Below are 12,815 nucleotides of genomic sequence, written 5' to 3' on the forward strand. Positions count from 1 at the left end.
TTGGACGGCCATTCACAATCACGTGCTTGAGCTTGTTACTGGTATCTTTGGCAGGCAGGCACAACCCACCACACAGCCACTGTCCCACCCCGCTCCCTCACCTTCCCACTTCGTTTTGTAGAGGCCCAGTCACGTGAAACTTGGCCTTCTTCCTCCCTCCCAGTGATCTTCGTCAGCACTTCTTGTCAGCACTGATCGTCGAGAATCTAGACGTTTGATACACTACTACCGCTGGATGCCTCTTGAAGCGTTGGACTCTCCTCCATGTCTTGGACAAAATGACTGAAGACACTGCCATACAGGCTCCCATGGAGCCACGGCGAGCGTGTCAAGAGTGCAATCGGAAGAAGACCAAGTGTGATATGAGACGTCCCAAATGTGGCCTATGTGCTCGCACTGGCAGCGCTTGTAGTTTTCCTTCCAAGCGCAAACGGCCGACTCCTCGAAAACCTCAGCTCAAGTCTCAGTCCCGTGACATCAAGGATGGTGTCTCCAGGCTCCTGCAGCTTCTCCATACGGCTACTCAACAAGATGCTGGAACCAGCATGTCGCCAACCCAGCGCGAGGCCGCTCAATCACTTCTTCAAGATTCACTCAAAGGCCTTCTTACGGACATTCTTCCATCCAATGGCGATGATTTGCAGCATCGTGGTGACCCTGATCACCCGTCTCAAGATGACCAGCACGCTGATGACAACGAATACGATGGCCTTGAAACCGACGAGGACGATGACGAGGATCAGCAATCCTCTGCCGACGACGTAATTCATGATGATCCTGGCTCCGGTCCCTCGTCAGCTTCATCAAAACCAAAGCTCCAAAATGAGATCACTTGCTCCCTTGCCATCGATCTCACCCAACTATTCTTTGAAAAGATTCAAGCATGGCTTCCACTCCTCCACCGACCAAGATTTCAGGCCCGATTCGAACCAAGCATGTTGGTCGATGGTGATGTGATGAGGTCCCTTGCTGTTGACGATGCCCTACTCCTGTACGGAATGTTTGCCCTGTCGGCGCGCTTTTCTACTCACCCAGCATTGAAAAATATTCCACCAATGAAGAGGGGCCACATCTTTGCGGAACGCGCGCGACAGATGTATCTGAAGTCCCGTTCAACAGCGGACCACTCTTTGATCCACTTGCAAGGTTGCATCGTCTTGACCAATTACTTTTACACTTCCGGCCCAACTCCCAAGGGGTGGTTACTCATCGGAGAATGTGTTCGCCTTGCTTATGAGTTAGGCTTGTCTGACATCGACGACGATATGTGGACCCCGTCATCTCCTCTCATATCGATCGACAAAGAAGAACTCAGGCGCGCCTGGTGGTGTGTCTGGGAACTAGACACCTTTGCATCGTCCGTGTCGCGAAAACCCTTCTCCATTGACCGCAAGAGAATGGCGGTCAAGCTACCAATGTCGGACGAAGCTTGGTTCTCAGGCAATCCAGTTGAGTCCAACGAACTCCTCATGACGCCTGGCCAAACATGGAGAACTTTGGAATATTCAAGTAACCAGGATGAGCGTGCTTGGTATTTAGTGGCCAACCATCTCGCGACCATGATTCATGATCGCAGCCAGCAGAGGCAGGAGGTGTCCATCGACGAAAAGATGATGCTCGACAACGAGATCACCTGTTTCAGATTAGCACTTCCCCCAACTCTTCAGCTGGATCCGGAGCTCGTCGTCTTCACCCCCGAGACTTTCTCCAAATGTAACTGGGTTATCGGCACTCATCTCATGCTCATGACCGCCTCCTATATCTCTGGCGCGATGGGAGCGGCCGAGAGCGATGACCGTAGCTCGTCCGCTGCGAGCGCCGCTGCTGGCCTATCGCCCCTACGACTGAAAGCAGTAGAGTTATCTAGGATCATTGGGTTATGGGATTCCAGATATATCGCTACCGCACACCCATTTTTTACCTGTATGCTGCTTCCTTTCAACGTCTTTGAATTTGAAACCCTTCGGTCTCAGCAACTGATCGCCACAACCCATAATCTCTCCAAGCTCGTCTTGAGACACGTTGGTGAGAAATGGCGCTTGGGACTTGTTTGCTGCGGTAAGATGACCCATGTCGTGTGTGCACCAAGACTCATGCTGATTGTGTTCTCAGAGATCGCCAAAATGGTGGAACGCCCGAACAATTTGACTGACCAGGAGAAACAGCTTGCCAAACGGTACAAACTCTTTTTCCAAGGCCCGCAGGTTGTAGCCAACAGTCCCGCCAATTCTCTGCCTCGAAGTGACAGAGACTCGCGGTCAGTGGAGGGTGGTGATCCGTCATCATCCCAACACAGCATGTCCATCATGCATCAACCAGTCCACTTACCAGGTGAATATGCAACTACAATGTATTCCGCCGACCAAATGCCTCTGGCAGATTACATTTTGTTGGATCAGACGGGATTCCAGAACATGCCTTTTAATGCGTATGACTCTCAGGTCGATCTCGACATGGGCTTTTCCGACTTTTTTGGAGGCTATCCAGAGCACAAGCCCGATTTCTCTCAGATGCGACACCCCTAAAGTTAAATGCGAAGCGGCCTTTGAAGTCAGCCATTACGGCTGCCTGCCTGGGTTGACAAACTTTCCGCTGTCGAATGGTGATCTCAGCGTCAAGGTTCGGTCGTCAAGGTAGTGATGGCCTCGGACTTAAGTGGGATGATTATGGTTCTAAACTGCCGAATCATTCTTCCATCAAATACACCGGACTGGGTTGGCACGGTGTCCATATACACTTCTCCAACGTCACGTGACCGGTGTTCGTTGAATGCCGAGTTTACCGTGTCAGCCCCGGCATTCACCAGGATTATGAAGATGATGGACTGGCCCACGGGGCTTGCGGGACTCTGGCGGGGCCTTTTGCCTCATACGGATCGGCCATATAGGCGCTCATTACACCCAGAATTAGGACCGACAAGTCCACCAAGTCATCCCTCTGTTTCTTCAACTCACTACCTGCAAGTAAGGACATCATGACGCTCACCAAGGTTAGGGTCGTTAGATTGGCCCACGTGGTGTACCAACACCCAGATCTTGAGAAAGCATTGTCTTTCCTCTTAGATTTCGGCTTTGTTGAAGAGCATCGTACGGCGAACAGAGTATATCTGCGAGGATATGGAGTCCAACCTTTCGTCTATGTTGCAGAGCAATCCCCCGACGACCGTAGGCATTTCATCGCAGGTTACTGGGTAGTCGAATCGCCCGGTGAATTGGAGAAGGCTGCATCCAACCCCAGTGCTAGCCCCATTCTCGACAGTGAAGCCCCCGGCGGTGGCAAAGTGGTCACCATGACGGACCCCAATGGCTTTACCGTTGGGTTTGTGCATGGACAGAAAGTACGAGAGAGTGACGCCGTGCATGGCCACCTTGAGCAGGAGCAGGACCCTCTATCCTTCAACACAACCGACAACAAGCCTCGACGAGGTGTTTTCCGCAGATTCAAGCAAGGACCGAGCCCTGTCCACAAGTTGGGGCACTATGGCTTCGTGCTTCCCGCGAGCAAATTTCAGTCTACTCTCGCTTGGTATCTGAGTCTCATGAATCTCAAGCCAAGTGACATTGTCTTCAATCCTGAGACTGGCTTGGACGAAACTGTCTTCAATCACATCGACCTTGGGAAGACGTACACAGACCATCATGTAAGACCGAATGGAATAGCGGTACTCATCGACGTACTTACGACTGACCCGTTATACAGAGCCTTTTCTTTGCTGCCGGGCCAGAACATGCCCCGCCTCATGTCCACCACTCAAGCTACGAGGTTTTTGACTTTGACACCCAAACATTGGGCCACGACTTGTTGCGTTCGAAGGGGTGGACCAATTGTTGGGGTATCGGACGACACGTCCTTGGGAGTCAGATTTTTGACTACTGGTATGTTCTCGGTTAACTTGTGACCTCCAATACTCCTTTGCACTGAAGTTGAGCATCAAGCTAACAATGCACACCACCAAGGTTTGATGGTTCTGGAAATATTGTTGAGCATTATTCGGATGGCGATCTTGTCAATGAAGACACCCCGACTTCAAGAGAACCGGCTGCACCTAATACTTTGTTCATCTGGGGCCCCAATATTCCGCTGGCCTTCCTGTCGGGCAAGGTTGAGGATGCAGGAAAGGAGCTCCCGAAACCACCAGATGCAGTCCAAGCGGCGCCTGCTCAGTTTCCAGTAGCGGCAGCCTAATTCTTTTCCACCGGTTCCAGGAGCATCGTGGCCAGTTTTGGCTCATGTTTGTGTCTTGACACCACGCGTTTGCGTCTCGTGGTACGGAAATGGTGGTCAAAAGGCTCGATGAAGCCATATGCAAGCCTGGATTGAAGCAATACTAGAACCTGGAACAATTCAGCTGCTTTGGTAGTATTTGAATAAAAAATTGGTTATCAATGTGGGATGACCTTTTGAATCGCTGGATGAAGTCCTGGAGGCCTTTGACATTCTCCATCGCAGAACTTGGTGACTCAGCTTCTACTTTCCAGAAATATCGAGTGAGTGTCGGCCATTCATTTCAAGTTCAAGTCTCACGCAGCTGCTCTACTTATCAATCCAGCATTGTGCAGGTAGGCATCGATCTCAGGGCGAGCGTTCCCCACTGGCTATCTCAGATGTTCCCGAATGAGTACAGTACTCATTGAATCTGGCACCCATAAGAAACAATGAAATCGATATGTGCCGATCCAGGCTGGCCGTCGATACTCACAGTCATAGGGACATGCACAAAGATTGTGGTGATAGCTCTGTCTCAACTGTCTATGGCTACCTGTCTAACAATGTGTGAATGTACCTACATTCACCACCCACGTGCTCTTTACCGGTCAGCATCTTGCGTGACATTTGAGTCACGTCTCTTTTATGCTTCACTTCACACTTGAAACTTCACTGTTGTCTTTCTGTTCAGGAAGCCTGTCCCAGGCCTATATAATCCTGGTCCCGTGACCTTGCTTCCTCCTCTCCCTCCCCCCTCTCACACCCACACACTCTCTCGCTTGCTTTTTGTCTCTTTCTATCTCTTTCGTCGTCTGGAGGCAGGTATTCACAAGAGATCTTGTGGAGGTCGGTTGGAGGCAAGAGGGAGCCCCCTTCTTTGCTCCAGCCTTGAACGATACGGGGATGTCGGGCCATCCTAACAACGATGCCTACACCGGCTTTGCTGGTGAAGGCGACCGTAACATCGGCAATCCTAACGATCTCAATCAACCCCTCCACTTTGCCAGCGAGCCACCCATCCGTTTTGTGAATGGTATGCCACAGCCACCAGTGGGCGAAGACTTCGATCGTGAGCTGGTCATTGTCGATCAAATCAGAGCCAACGACTTCTTCAACCAGGCGTCCAACAACGTGATGCAAGCAGATGATGTTTTCCGGAACGACCCTCTGCGTACACTTTTCGATTTCGATGTTCTGTATCCAGGAGTGCAACCCCCAAAACGTCCCGCCGAGCCTATCCCCGAGCAGCGAGTCGTCCGACAACGTCTCGAAGCTCCACAGCCTCAGCCTGAATTTCACCCCCGACCTGTATTCCGTGTGGAGGCTCAATTGCCCCGGCAAAATGCGCAAGTATTGGCCAATGTTCCAGTACCAGCCAAGTAAGTACTTACCTATTCTCCTCGCGAACAAAAGGCAGCATCTGTCACGGGCGTGACGCGCATGAGTTCGCGACTAGGCATATATTTGACAACAACTGGCGACTATCTAGGGCTTGGCACTCTTTGAGGATATATATCCCTGAGTGCCACCTCTTCATCTCTTAGATGCTCTTCCTACTACAGTTCAAACACACTTCCCCTACCAAGCAACGAGTCTGTGATAGCATCGCTCAGAAACATCAACTAACCACCATGCATAATAGTGGACCCCGCGGCCTGAGCGTGGCGGAATGCTTCAAGACGCCTCTCGTAACGCTGTTGGTTGGTCATGACGGAACTCGCATTCAGGCACACAAAGGATTTTTAGACAAATGCGCATACTTCCGAAAGAAGTTCGCCGAAACCACATCCGCAAACAACTCCCACACCGAGCTCAAGCTAGAGGACGAAACCCCCGAGGGCATCTACACTGTACTTTCCTGGCTGTACGTTGGAACCTACGAGGCTAAAGCAGCCGATCGTCGAGACACAATTGCCTATAGGAATTACCTGTCTGGAGTGATCTCTGACTATGGTCTTGCCAGCATGTACGACCTCCCCGACATTCGTACGCAGATCCTCGCGAAAAATAAGGACATCCAAGACGTTTCCTGGGCTCATCTTACCATGGCCAACGATCGACGTCTGCGAGGCACCCGCTTGTGGAGATGTATGATGCTGTCGATCAGAGGAGAGACTGTCAGTGGAGCACGCAACATTGAGCACTTGCTGGGCGATGCTCTTGCAGACACCGCTGCAGGTTCTGACGAGCATGAGGTTAAGAGTGAGGGTGGAGGTCCAGAATTGGACATGTTCACATTCTGAAGGTGGTGGTTGAGCAGTCGTCAGGATGAGCGGCTTTCAGTGCAGTGGATGGTGATGGTTGGTCAGATGAATTAATAGGCCGAGGGCCTGCATTGGAGCACTTTAAAGTCTGCAATGAATCAATGATACCCCAAGGATTGCCAAGGATGGCAATGAGTCTCTGTGATAGGGACAGAGCATTCATCAGGTTATAGCGTTAATGGAGATGATGAAATGAATGAATGAATGGTCTTAGTGGGCTTCTGGAGCCTTGTATCCTCTTGAACCTTCCGTGCTGAGTAGGACGACCACAGACTTCTTGTCCAGATGGATACTGGATGGATGTTGTCTTGCAACCTTTCTCAATGCGACCAGGGCAGCCGCTCCACAAGGTCCGGCATTGATGCCATGTGAGTGGAGATACTCAATCGCATGGTGACAGTCAATATCTTTGATGGTTGTACTTGCATCTACCCCCTTAGTAAAAGTTGGCCATGAGATGGGGGATACGGTTCCACAGTTCATGCCATTCATAATGGTAGCAGACGTATCGATAGATTCCCACTTGCCAGCTTTGAGATTGTGATACAGGCAAGCTGCCGATTCGGGTTCCACAGTGAGGACTGATATATTTCGATTATCAGACTTTGCAAATGCGACCACAGCGTGACCAAGCGAGCCGACACCGATGGGAGTCACAATTGCTGTTGCTTTGAGTCCTTGCGTAGCAAGCTGGCACTCGGTTTCAACCAGGAGCGTGGAGTAACCTTGCACAATCAAAGTGGGAATCTCTTCGTAGCCTTGAAATGCGTTGTCCTGGATGAGAAGTCCGTTGGGTTGACTTTGTGATGCCTCAAAGGCCGAGGCTACAGCTTCGTCGTACGTCCCTGGAAGGACAGTGACACGTGCACCCTCACTTTCGATCTTGGCCACGGTCTCATTATCGGCGTATCTCGACATATAAATGTGGACTGGTACGTTCAGGATATTACCCATTCGAGCAACAGCTCTTCCGTGGTTGCCTTCCGTAGCGGCGAAGACCATCACCCCTGCCTTACGCGCCGCCAGGCCAACAGCCTCAAGGTCAGCCTTTGCATCAAGACCCGTTTTGGCCGTAATGGCGCGGAAAATGCCCCAGGAAGCCCCGAGAATCTTGAAGGCTGGCAGGGACAAGCGGTTGCTTTCATCCTTGACCATAACTGCCTTGACACCTAACTCCTTTGCAACATCAGGGAGAGATACGAGCGGAGTAGGCTGGTAGCCTGGGAGTCGTTCATGAAAGGATTGTACAATGGCCAGGTCTGTCTCTTGGGCATATGACCATGACTTTGCTGAAGGATTGGAAAATATCTCTGTTTTAGGCATGGTTTGGTAAGGGAGATCTAAAATAATATTTCAAGAGAGTGTCGCATATTGTCAAGACTTGAGTTGCCATCGAACCGCTTTCTTAGTAAAGAAGATATGTAATAGGGCGTGCTACAAACATCATCCTCTAATACAAGAGCATATCTCAAGGTTGTGTATGAATTGAAGATCCTGGCTGTCTGGAGAATAATATACAATGGCCAACGATGTCTGATATTGTACAAGCTGAGGCAGAGATCTGCTGGTACTGAAAAAGGGGCAGATGTAGTGGTCATGGTTGTGAAGGCACGTGATGTTAAATTGATATTGGGATGACATGTGACAGCGGCATGGAACAACTTTGATACGTTTCATCCAATAGGAGGCTTCTCTCGTTGGCCTGAAACCACCTCTCTTCCCCCACCCAATATTTGTACGCAGATGCATCTACGAACCACCAACCGCCTATTGCTATGCATCCTACTCTCCTCCCAGCCTCCTCACGCTGTCGTTAAAATCCCCCCCGGCAGTGGCTGCATCTGCCTCAGGCCGCAAGACACCTGGCTTGCCTTGATTGGCTGCCTTAACTCCCAATTCGCACTTCGACTTAGAACTGTTGTGGTCTGCGACACTGCTGTACACACATGGCTAAATATTCTCATCAGAGCGTCTGGTCTGCCATTCGCACCTGAAGGTGCCGGTTCGGGGCCATCACTTGATTGGCTTGGCCAGTCACTTTCGTGGCCCAAAGTTGCCACACTTTTGTCTCGAGTGACAGGAGGTCGACTCTAACGGCTGCTGACACAGACACAAACAGGCACGGTGCCATGGCCGAGGACAAGGTCAGAAAGAGAAAATCATCCCACCGAAGACCTGCTGAGTTGAAAAACTCTAGATCGCATGATACTCTCAACCATGAAAATCCCCCCTCTGGTACTACCGCCACCGCAGATCGTTCCCCCGATATCCACGCCCTACGCCAGGCCAGACTTGATTATCAGTCTAAAACCCCCGAGGAGAGAAAAAGAGGAATGAAATACGAATACGTCAAAACCACAAGGGAACTGATTTCCGAAGATACGGGAAAGACTGTCAATACCAAGTCGTCCCGCCACCGGAGACGTCCAAAGGACGATCTACACCCCATTACTTCTTCCCGCCCCACCGAGCACGACCGGCCAGTCAAGCGACGGGACGATAGTGACGACGAATATGGATATGAATATGTTTATGAACCAGCGCGCGAGCGTCATGATCATAGCAAATCATCGCCCCACGCCACTTCGAGTCGAAGGAAGCATCGACGGACCTCGTCTTTGGACTCGACCAAACCGCCGAACCGTCGTCACATCCCCGAGCGCAGACGGACAGCTCCACTAGAGCCGATGGCACTGCGCAATGTCACGGACGAAGATGATTCACAAGCTTCCGATGCGCCGCCCCTATTGCGAGAACAGCATACCAAACCTACGGTCAAGAGACGTGCCACCACGCCAGCCACAACAAGAACAAGGGCAAAGCCCTCAGCAGCCCCCACTATCACCAGGCGAAAGACGTCCAATATATTAGGTGGTTTCTTCGGCAGCAGTGCTCCGGCGCCGCCTAGGATGGTTTCTTGCCTCACGTGTGGGGACGATGAGATTCCGCTTCACCGTTCGGCCAAATTACCTTGTGACCATCGCATGTGCCATACATGCCTGAAGCGTGTCTTCACCATGTCAGTCTCAGACGCTGCGCACATGCCACCGCGATGTTGTACTGAGGAAGCGATCGACCTCAAACATGTCGATAAGTTGTTCGATAATGATTTCAAGATCCTCTGGAATCGCAAGTTCAACGAGTACAAGACACGCAACCGCATCTACTGCCCATCTCGGAGATGTGGCGCCTGGATCAAACCCAAATACATCATCCGAGACCACGGCCGAAAGGTGGGACGATGCAAGCACTGCGGCACCCGCGTGTGTGGGACCTGCTCGCAGAAGATGCATACCTCTCGAGAATGCCCTAAAGACCCCGAGACCGCCAGATTCGCCGAGGTTGCAAAGAAAGAAGGATGGCAGAAATGTTACAATTGCTCGGCGACGGTCGAGCTGAAAGAGGGCTGCAATCACATGACGTGTCGATGCAATGCGGAATTCTGCATGGTATGTGGACTGAAATGGAAATCCTGCGACTGCCCCTGGTTCAGCTACGAGGCGGTCGATGCAGGTCTGGAAGATCCGCTGCGCCTCCAGCAGGAAGTCGATCGGCGACGAGGACAGGTGGTCCGAGATGAGGAGATCGCACGGGCGATGCAGCGTCTGGCCATGTTTGACAATATTCGCGCCGAACGGGTGGACCTGATGAACGGAAATTTCATGCAGCAAGCAAGAGAAGCCCTCACGGCCAATTATGCGCACGCCGGTCGGTTGCTGAACCAGATCATGATGCAGAGGGACGTGAATTCCGCGGCCACACATGGCGCAGGCCCTGATGATGTGATTGCCATTCCTGATTCTGCGGCCGAGGATGATGTTGGCCATCGTCCTGCTCGACGCCTTACTGCGAGGGCAAGACGCAGGAGAACTTCTAGGGGTGCAGATGAATGATGACTTGATGCACGGGCCAAGCACCCCTGAAGCTTAAAGTGGGAGAGGAGAATATTGAGATATGGTTATGTGTATCTCACCCTCCCTTGTCGATAAGCTTGTTTGATTGGACTAGAGAAGCATGTCAGTATGGAGGATATGCTTGCTTGCTTCTTTGACCACGGGACGACAGAACATGATCTGTTATGACATGATGGATGTAATTGACGATGACAATGACTCTCGAGATATAGTACTTTATGTTTGGGTTGTAACACAATTTCATTTGACTTTGTTGGTGATCTTTGCAGGAATGGCATATCATCAACTGTGATAAGACATCTACTTTGAGCGTAAATCCAATCATCAACTGACAAGCGTTATAACGGTCACTTTTGTGTATCTCTTCATTCATGATTCTGGCGAACGAGTCTTAACTTTTGAATGACCTTAGGGCAAGCAACCGCCCTTTGTACCAAGGTGTGATATTCACACCGCAGGCTTTGTTCTCTCTGCCTCTGCTCGTCATCTACTGCTGCTGGAACAAGGCCTCCAATTCCTTGGCCACGGCATCTCCGACCTCGGCCGTAGAGTTAGAGCCGCCAATATCACGAGTGGTGATGCCCTGGTCGATGACAATGCGAACGGCCTGTTCGACAAGGGTACTCTCCTTTGGCAAGTTCAAGCTGTAGAGTAATAACATGGCGACACTCAGGATGGCGGCCACAGGGTTGATGACACCCTTTCCAGCAATATCAGGAGCGGAGCCGTGAATGGGCTCGTAGATACCGTTGCACAATCCCTTGCCGTCAGGCACGCCGCTAAGACTCGCTGAGGGCAACAGACCCAAGGAGCCTGGAATGACCGAAGCTTCGTCACTGATAATGTCACCAAACAAGTTGGAGGTGACAATGACACCGTTCAACGAGCGTGGGTTCTTGACCATGATCATAGCCGCCGAGTCGATGAGCTGATGCTCAAATTCCAATTGCGGGAATTCTTTCTCCATGGTCTCGGTGAAGACTCGTCTCCACAAACGCGAGGTCGCCAGGACGTTTGCCTTGTCCAAGCTGAAGACTTTGCTAGGCGGACTCTTGGCGAGTGCCAGATACGCTGCTAGTCGGGTGATGCGTTCGATCTCCTTGCGCGAGTAGGGTTCGCGGTCTTCAGCCCACTCGTCTGCACCGTCGCTGGGGTTGCCCTCGACGCGGTCGCCGAAGTAGATGCCACCGGTGAGTTCGCGCACAATCATGAAGTCGGTGCCTTCGCAGACGGACTCTTTGAGAGGAGAGTTCTTGGCCAGTGCGGGCGAGGCGAAGAAACATGGTCGCAGGTTTCCAAAGGTGCCCATTTCCTTGCGGAGTTGGAGAAGCCCTTGTTCCGGTCGAACCTTGCCGACGCCGTACTTGGGTCCGCCGATCGCGCCGAGGAGGACGGCGTGGGCGGATTTGGCGGCAGACAGTGCCTCGTCGGTGAGGGGGATGCCGTGGGCATCGATTGAGGCCTTGGGTTGTGGTGTTAAAATATGGAGTCAGAGAGAGGCTATTTCTGACTTACTCCTCCGAGAAGATGGTCTTGGAAGTTGAACTTGATGTCCTTGGAACTCTTCTCCACTACTTTAAGAACCTGCCATTTTGGAATATTGGTTAGTGAGTGGTCGTTGAGATTAAGTTCAATGGCGATATAGGAGGAAAAGCTTTATCATCAACCTTTCTCAAGGGAGCTTGGGAGTACCAACCTTGACTGCTTCAGCAGTAACCTAGGAAGAAACACTTGTTAGTATAATCTTTCTTGTGTCATCCCTCTAGGGTCAACAAACCTCAGGCCCGGCATAATCGCCAGCCAAGACGACAATGTTGTATGTGGGCATCTTGAGAATGGTCTGGTTGGGCTATTGAAGAACGACAAGCCAGGACAGAAGACGGAGAGAAAGAGTACCAAATTAAAGAGATTCGTATGATGTTCTTCTCAATAAGTATAAACACACTTCAATCCGAAATAGATTTGCTGTGAGTGGATGATGAAGGCCTGGACGGTTGGCGTCGGTGGGAAAAGACGCCGAGATCGGAACAAGAGACATAAGGGCGATAGGGCGAGTTATTGACAGACATGTGCAAATGCTATGGCGGAGCATTCTATCAAGGCCGACGTCGGATGGTCACGTGTTACTTCCACACCTGAGGAGATCAGGCAACATCTGAGAGGCTTCCAAGACTATACACGCATAATCTTATAGGCTCAATGTAGATTTTATGTGCACTGCCATCACTTGGACAACTTGGATCCACCATTGAAATTGATGAGCCTCAATCGTATCCGTATGAGTGCGTAAACAAGTTCGCACCTTGTTGCCCTTCTTAGCCTAGTACAGCCTCAGTGATATATGCCAAGCATTCCTCCCTATAGCGATACCCAGTATGCATGAGAACAAAGGCCTCATATTTGTATCCTTGCTGGGTTACAAAATGCGAAT

General features: G+C 51.1%; 6 protein-coding genes across 7 annotated transcripts; 4 read left to right on the forward strand and 2 right to left on the reverse strand.

The window, feature by feature from the left end:
* Positions 1-198: 198 nt before the first annotated feature.
* Positions 199-2,525, forward strand: PV10_00408 (uncharacterized protein; the record flags this gene model as incomplete). Its single annotated transcript, XM_016364484.1, has 2 exons — positions 199-2,058; positions 2,113-2,525. Exons 1-2 carry the CDS (start codon positions 279-281, stop codon positions 2,523-2,525), a joined length of 2,193 nt encoding a protein of 730 aa, XP_016228133.1. The 5' UTR covers positions 199-278.
* A 449-nt stretch (positions 2,526-2,974) lies between these two features.
* Positions 2,975-4,185, forward strand: PV10_00409 (uncharacterized protein; the record flags this gene model as incomplete). The annotated part of the gene is made up of 3 exons (XM_016364485.1): positions 2,975-3,640; positions 3,700-3,875; positions 3,957-4,185. The coding sequence occupies 3 exons, from the start codon at positions 2,975-2,977 to the stop codon at positions 4,183-4,185; spliced, it is 1,071 nt and encodes a 356-aa protein (XP_016228134.1).
* Positions 4,186-5,109: 924 nt separating this feature from the next.
* Positions 5,110-6,449, forward strand: PV10_00410 (uncharacterized protein; the record flags this gene model as incomplete). The annotated part of the gene is made up of 2 exons (XM_016364486.1): positions 5,110-5,585; positions 5,849-6,449. The coding sequence occupies 2 exons, from the start codon at positions 5,110-5,112 to the stop codon at positions 6,447-6,449; spliced, it is 1,077 nt and encodes a 358-aa protein (XP_016228135.1).
* PV10_00411 (uncharacterized protein) lies at positions 6,120-8,002 on the reverse strand. Its single transcript, XM_016364487.1, has one exon. It carries the CDS (start codon positions 7,791-7,793, stop codon positions 6,681-6,683), a length of 1,113 nt encoding a protein of 370 aa, XP_016228136.1. The 5' UTR covers positions 7,794-8,002; the 3' UTR covers positions 6,120-6,680.
* Positions 8,003-8,251: 249 nt separating this feature from the next.
* PV10_00412 lies at positions 8,252-10,720 on the forward strand. Of its 2 annotated transcripts, XM_016364489.1 has the most exons (2): positions 8,252-8,614; positions 8,668-10,720. In XM_016364489.1, the coding sequence occupies exon 2, from the start codon at positions 8,804-8,806 to the stop codon at positions 10,361-10,363; it is 1,560 nt and encodes a 519-aa protein (XP_016228138.1). In that variant the 5' UTR covers positions 8,252-8,614; positions 8,668-8,803; the 3' UTR covers positions 10,364-10,720. The 2 variants fall into 2 exon arrangements, with proteins under 2 accessions (XP_016228138.1, XP_016228137.1); XM_016364488.1 differs by having other exon boundaries at positions 8,252-10,720.
* PV10_00413 (3-isopropylmalate dehydrogenase A) lies at positions 10,612-12,369 on the reverse strand. The gene is made up of 4 exons (XM_016364490.1): positions 12,162-12,369; positions 12,081-12,101; positions 11,900-11,968; positions 10,612-11,846 (listed from the first exon to the last, which is right to left on the reverse strand). The coding sequence occupies exons 1-4, from the start codon at positions 12,210-12,212 to the stop codon at positions 10,872-10,874; spliced, it is 1,116 nt and encodes a 371-aa protein (XP_016228139.1). The 5' UTR covers positions 12,213-12,369; the 3' UTR covers positions 10,612-10,871.
* Positions 12,370-12,815: the final 446 nt, after the last annotated feature.

The sequence above is a fragment of the Exophiala mesophila genome, assembly GCF_000836275.1.
Source record: "Exophiala mesophila strain CBS 40295 unplaced genomic scaffold supercont1.1, whole genome shotgun sequence".
In the NCBI taxonomy this organism is placed as follows: domain Eukaryota; kingdom Fungi; phylum Ascomycota; class Eurotiomycetes; order Chaetothyriales; family Herpotrichiellaceae; genus Exophiala; species Exophiala mesophila.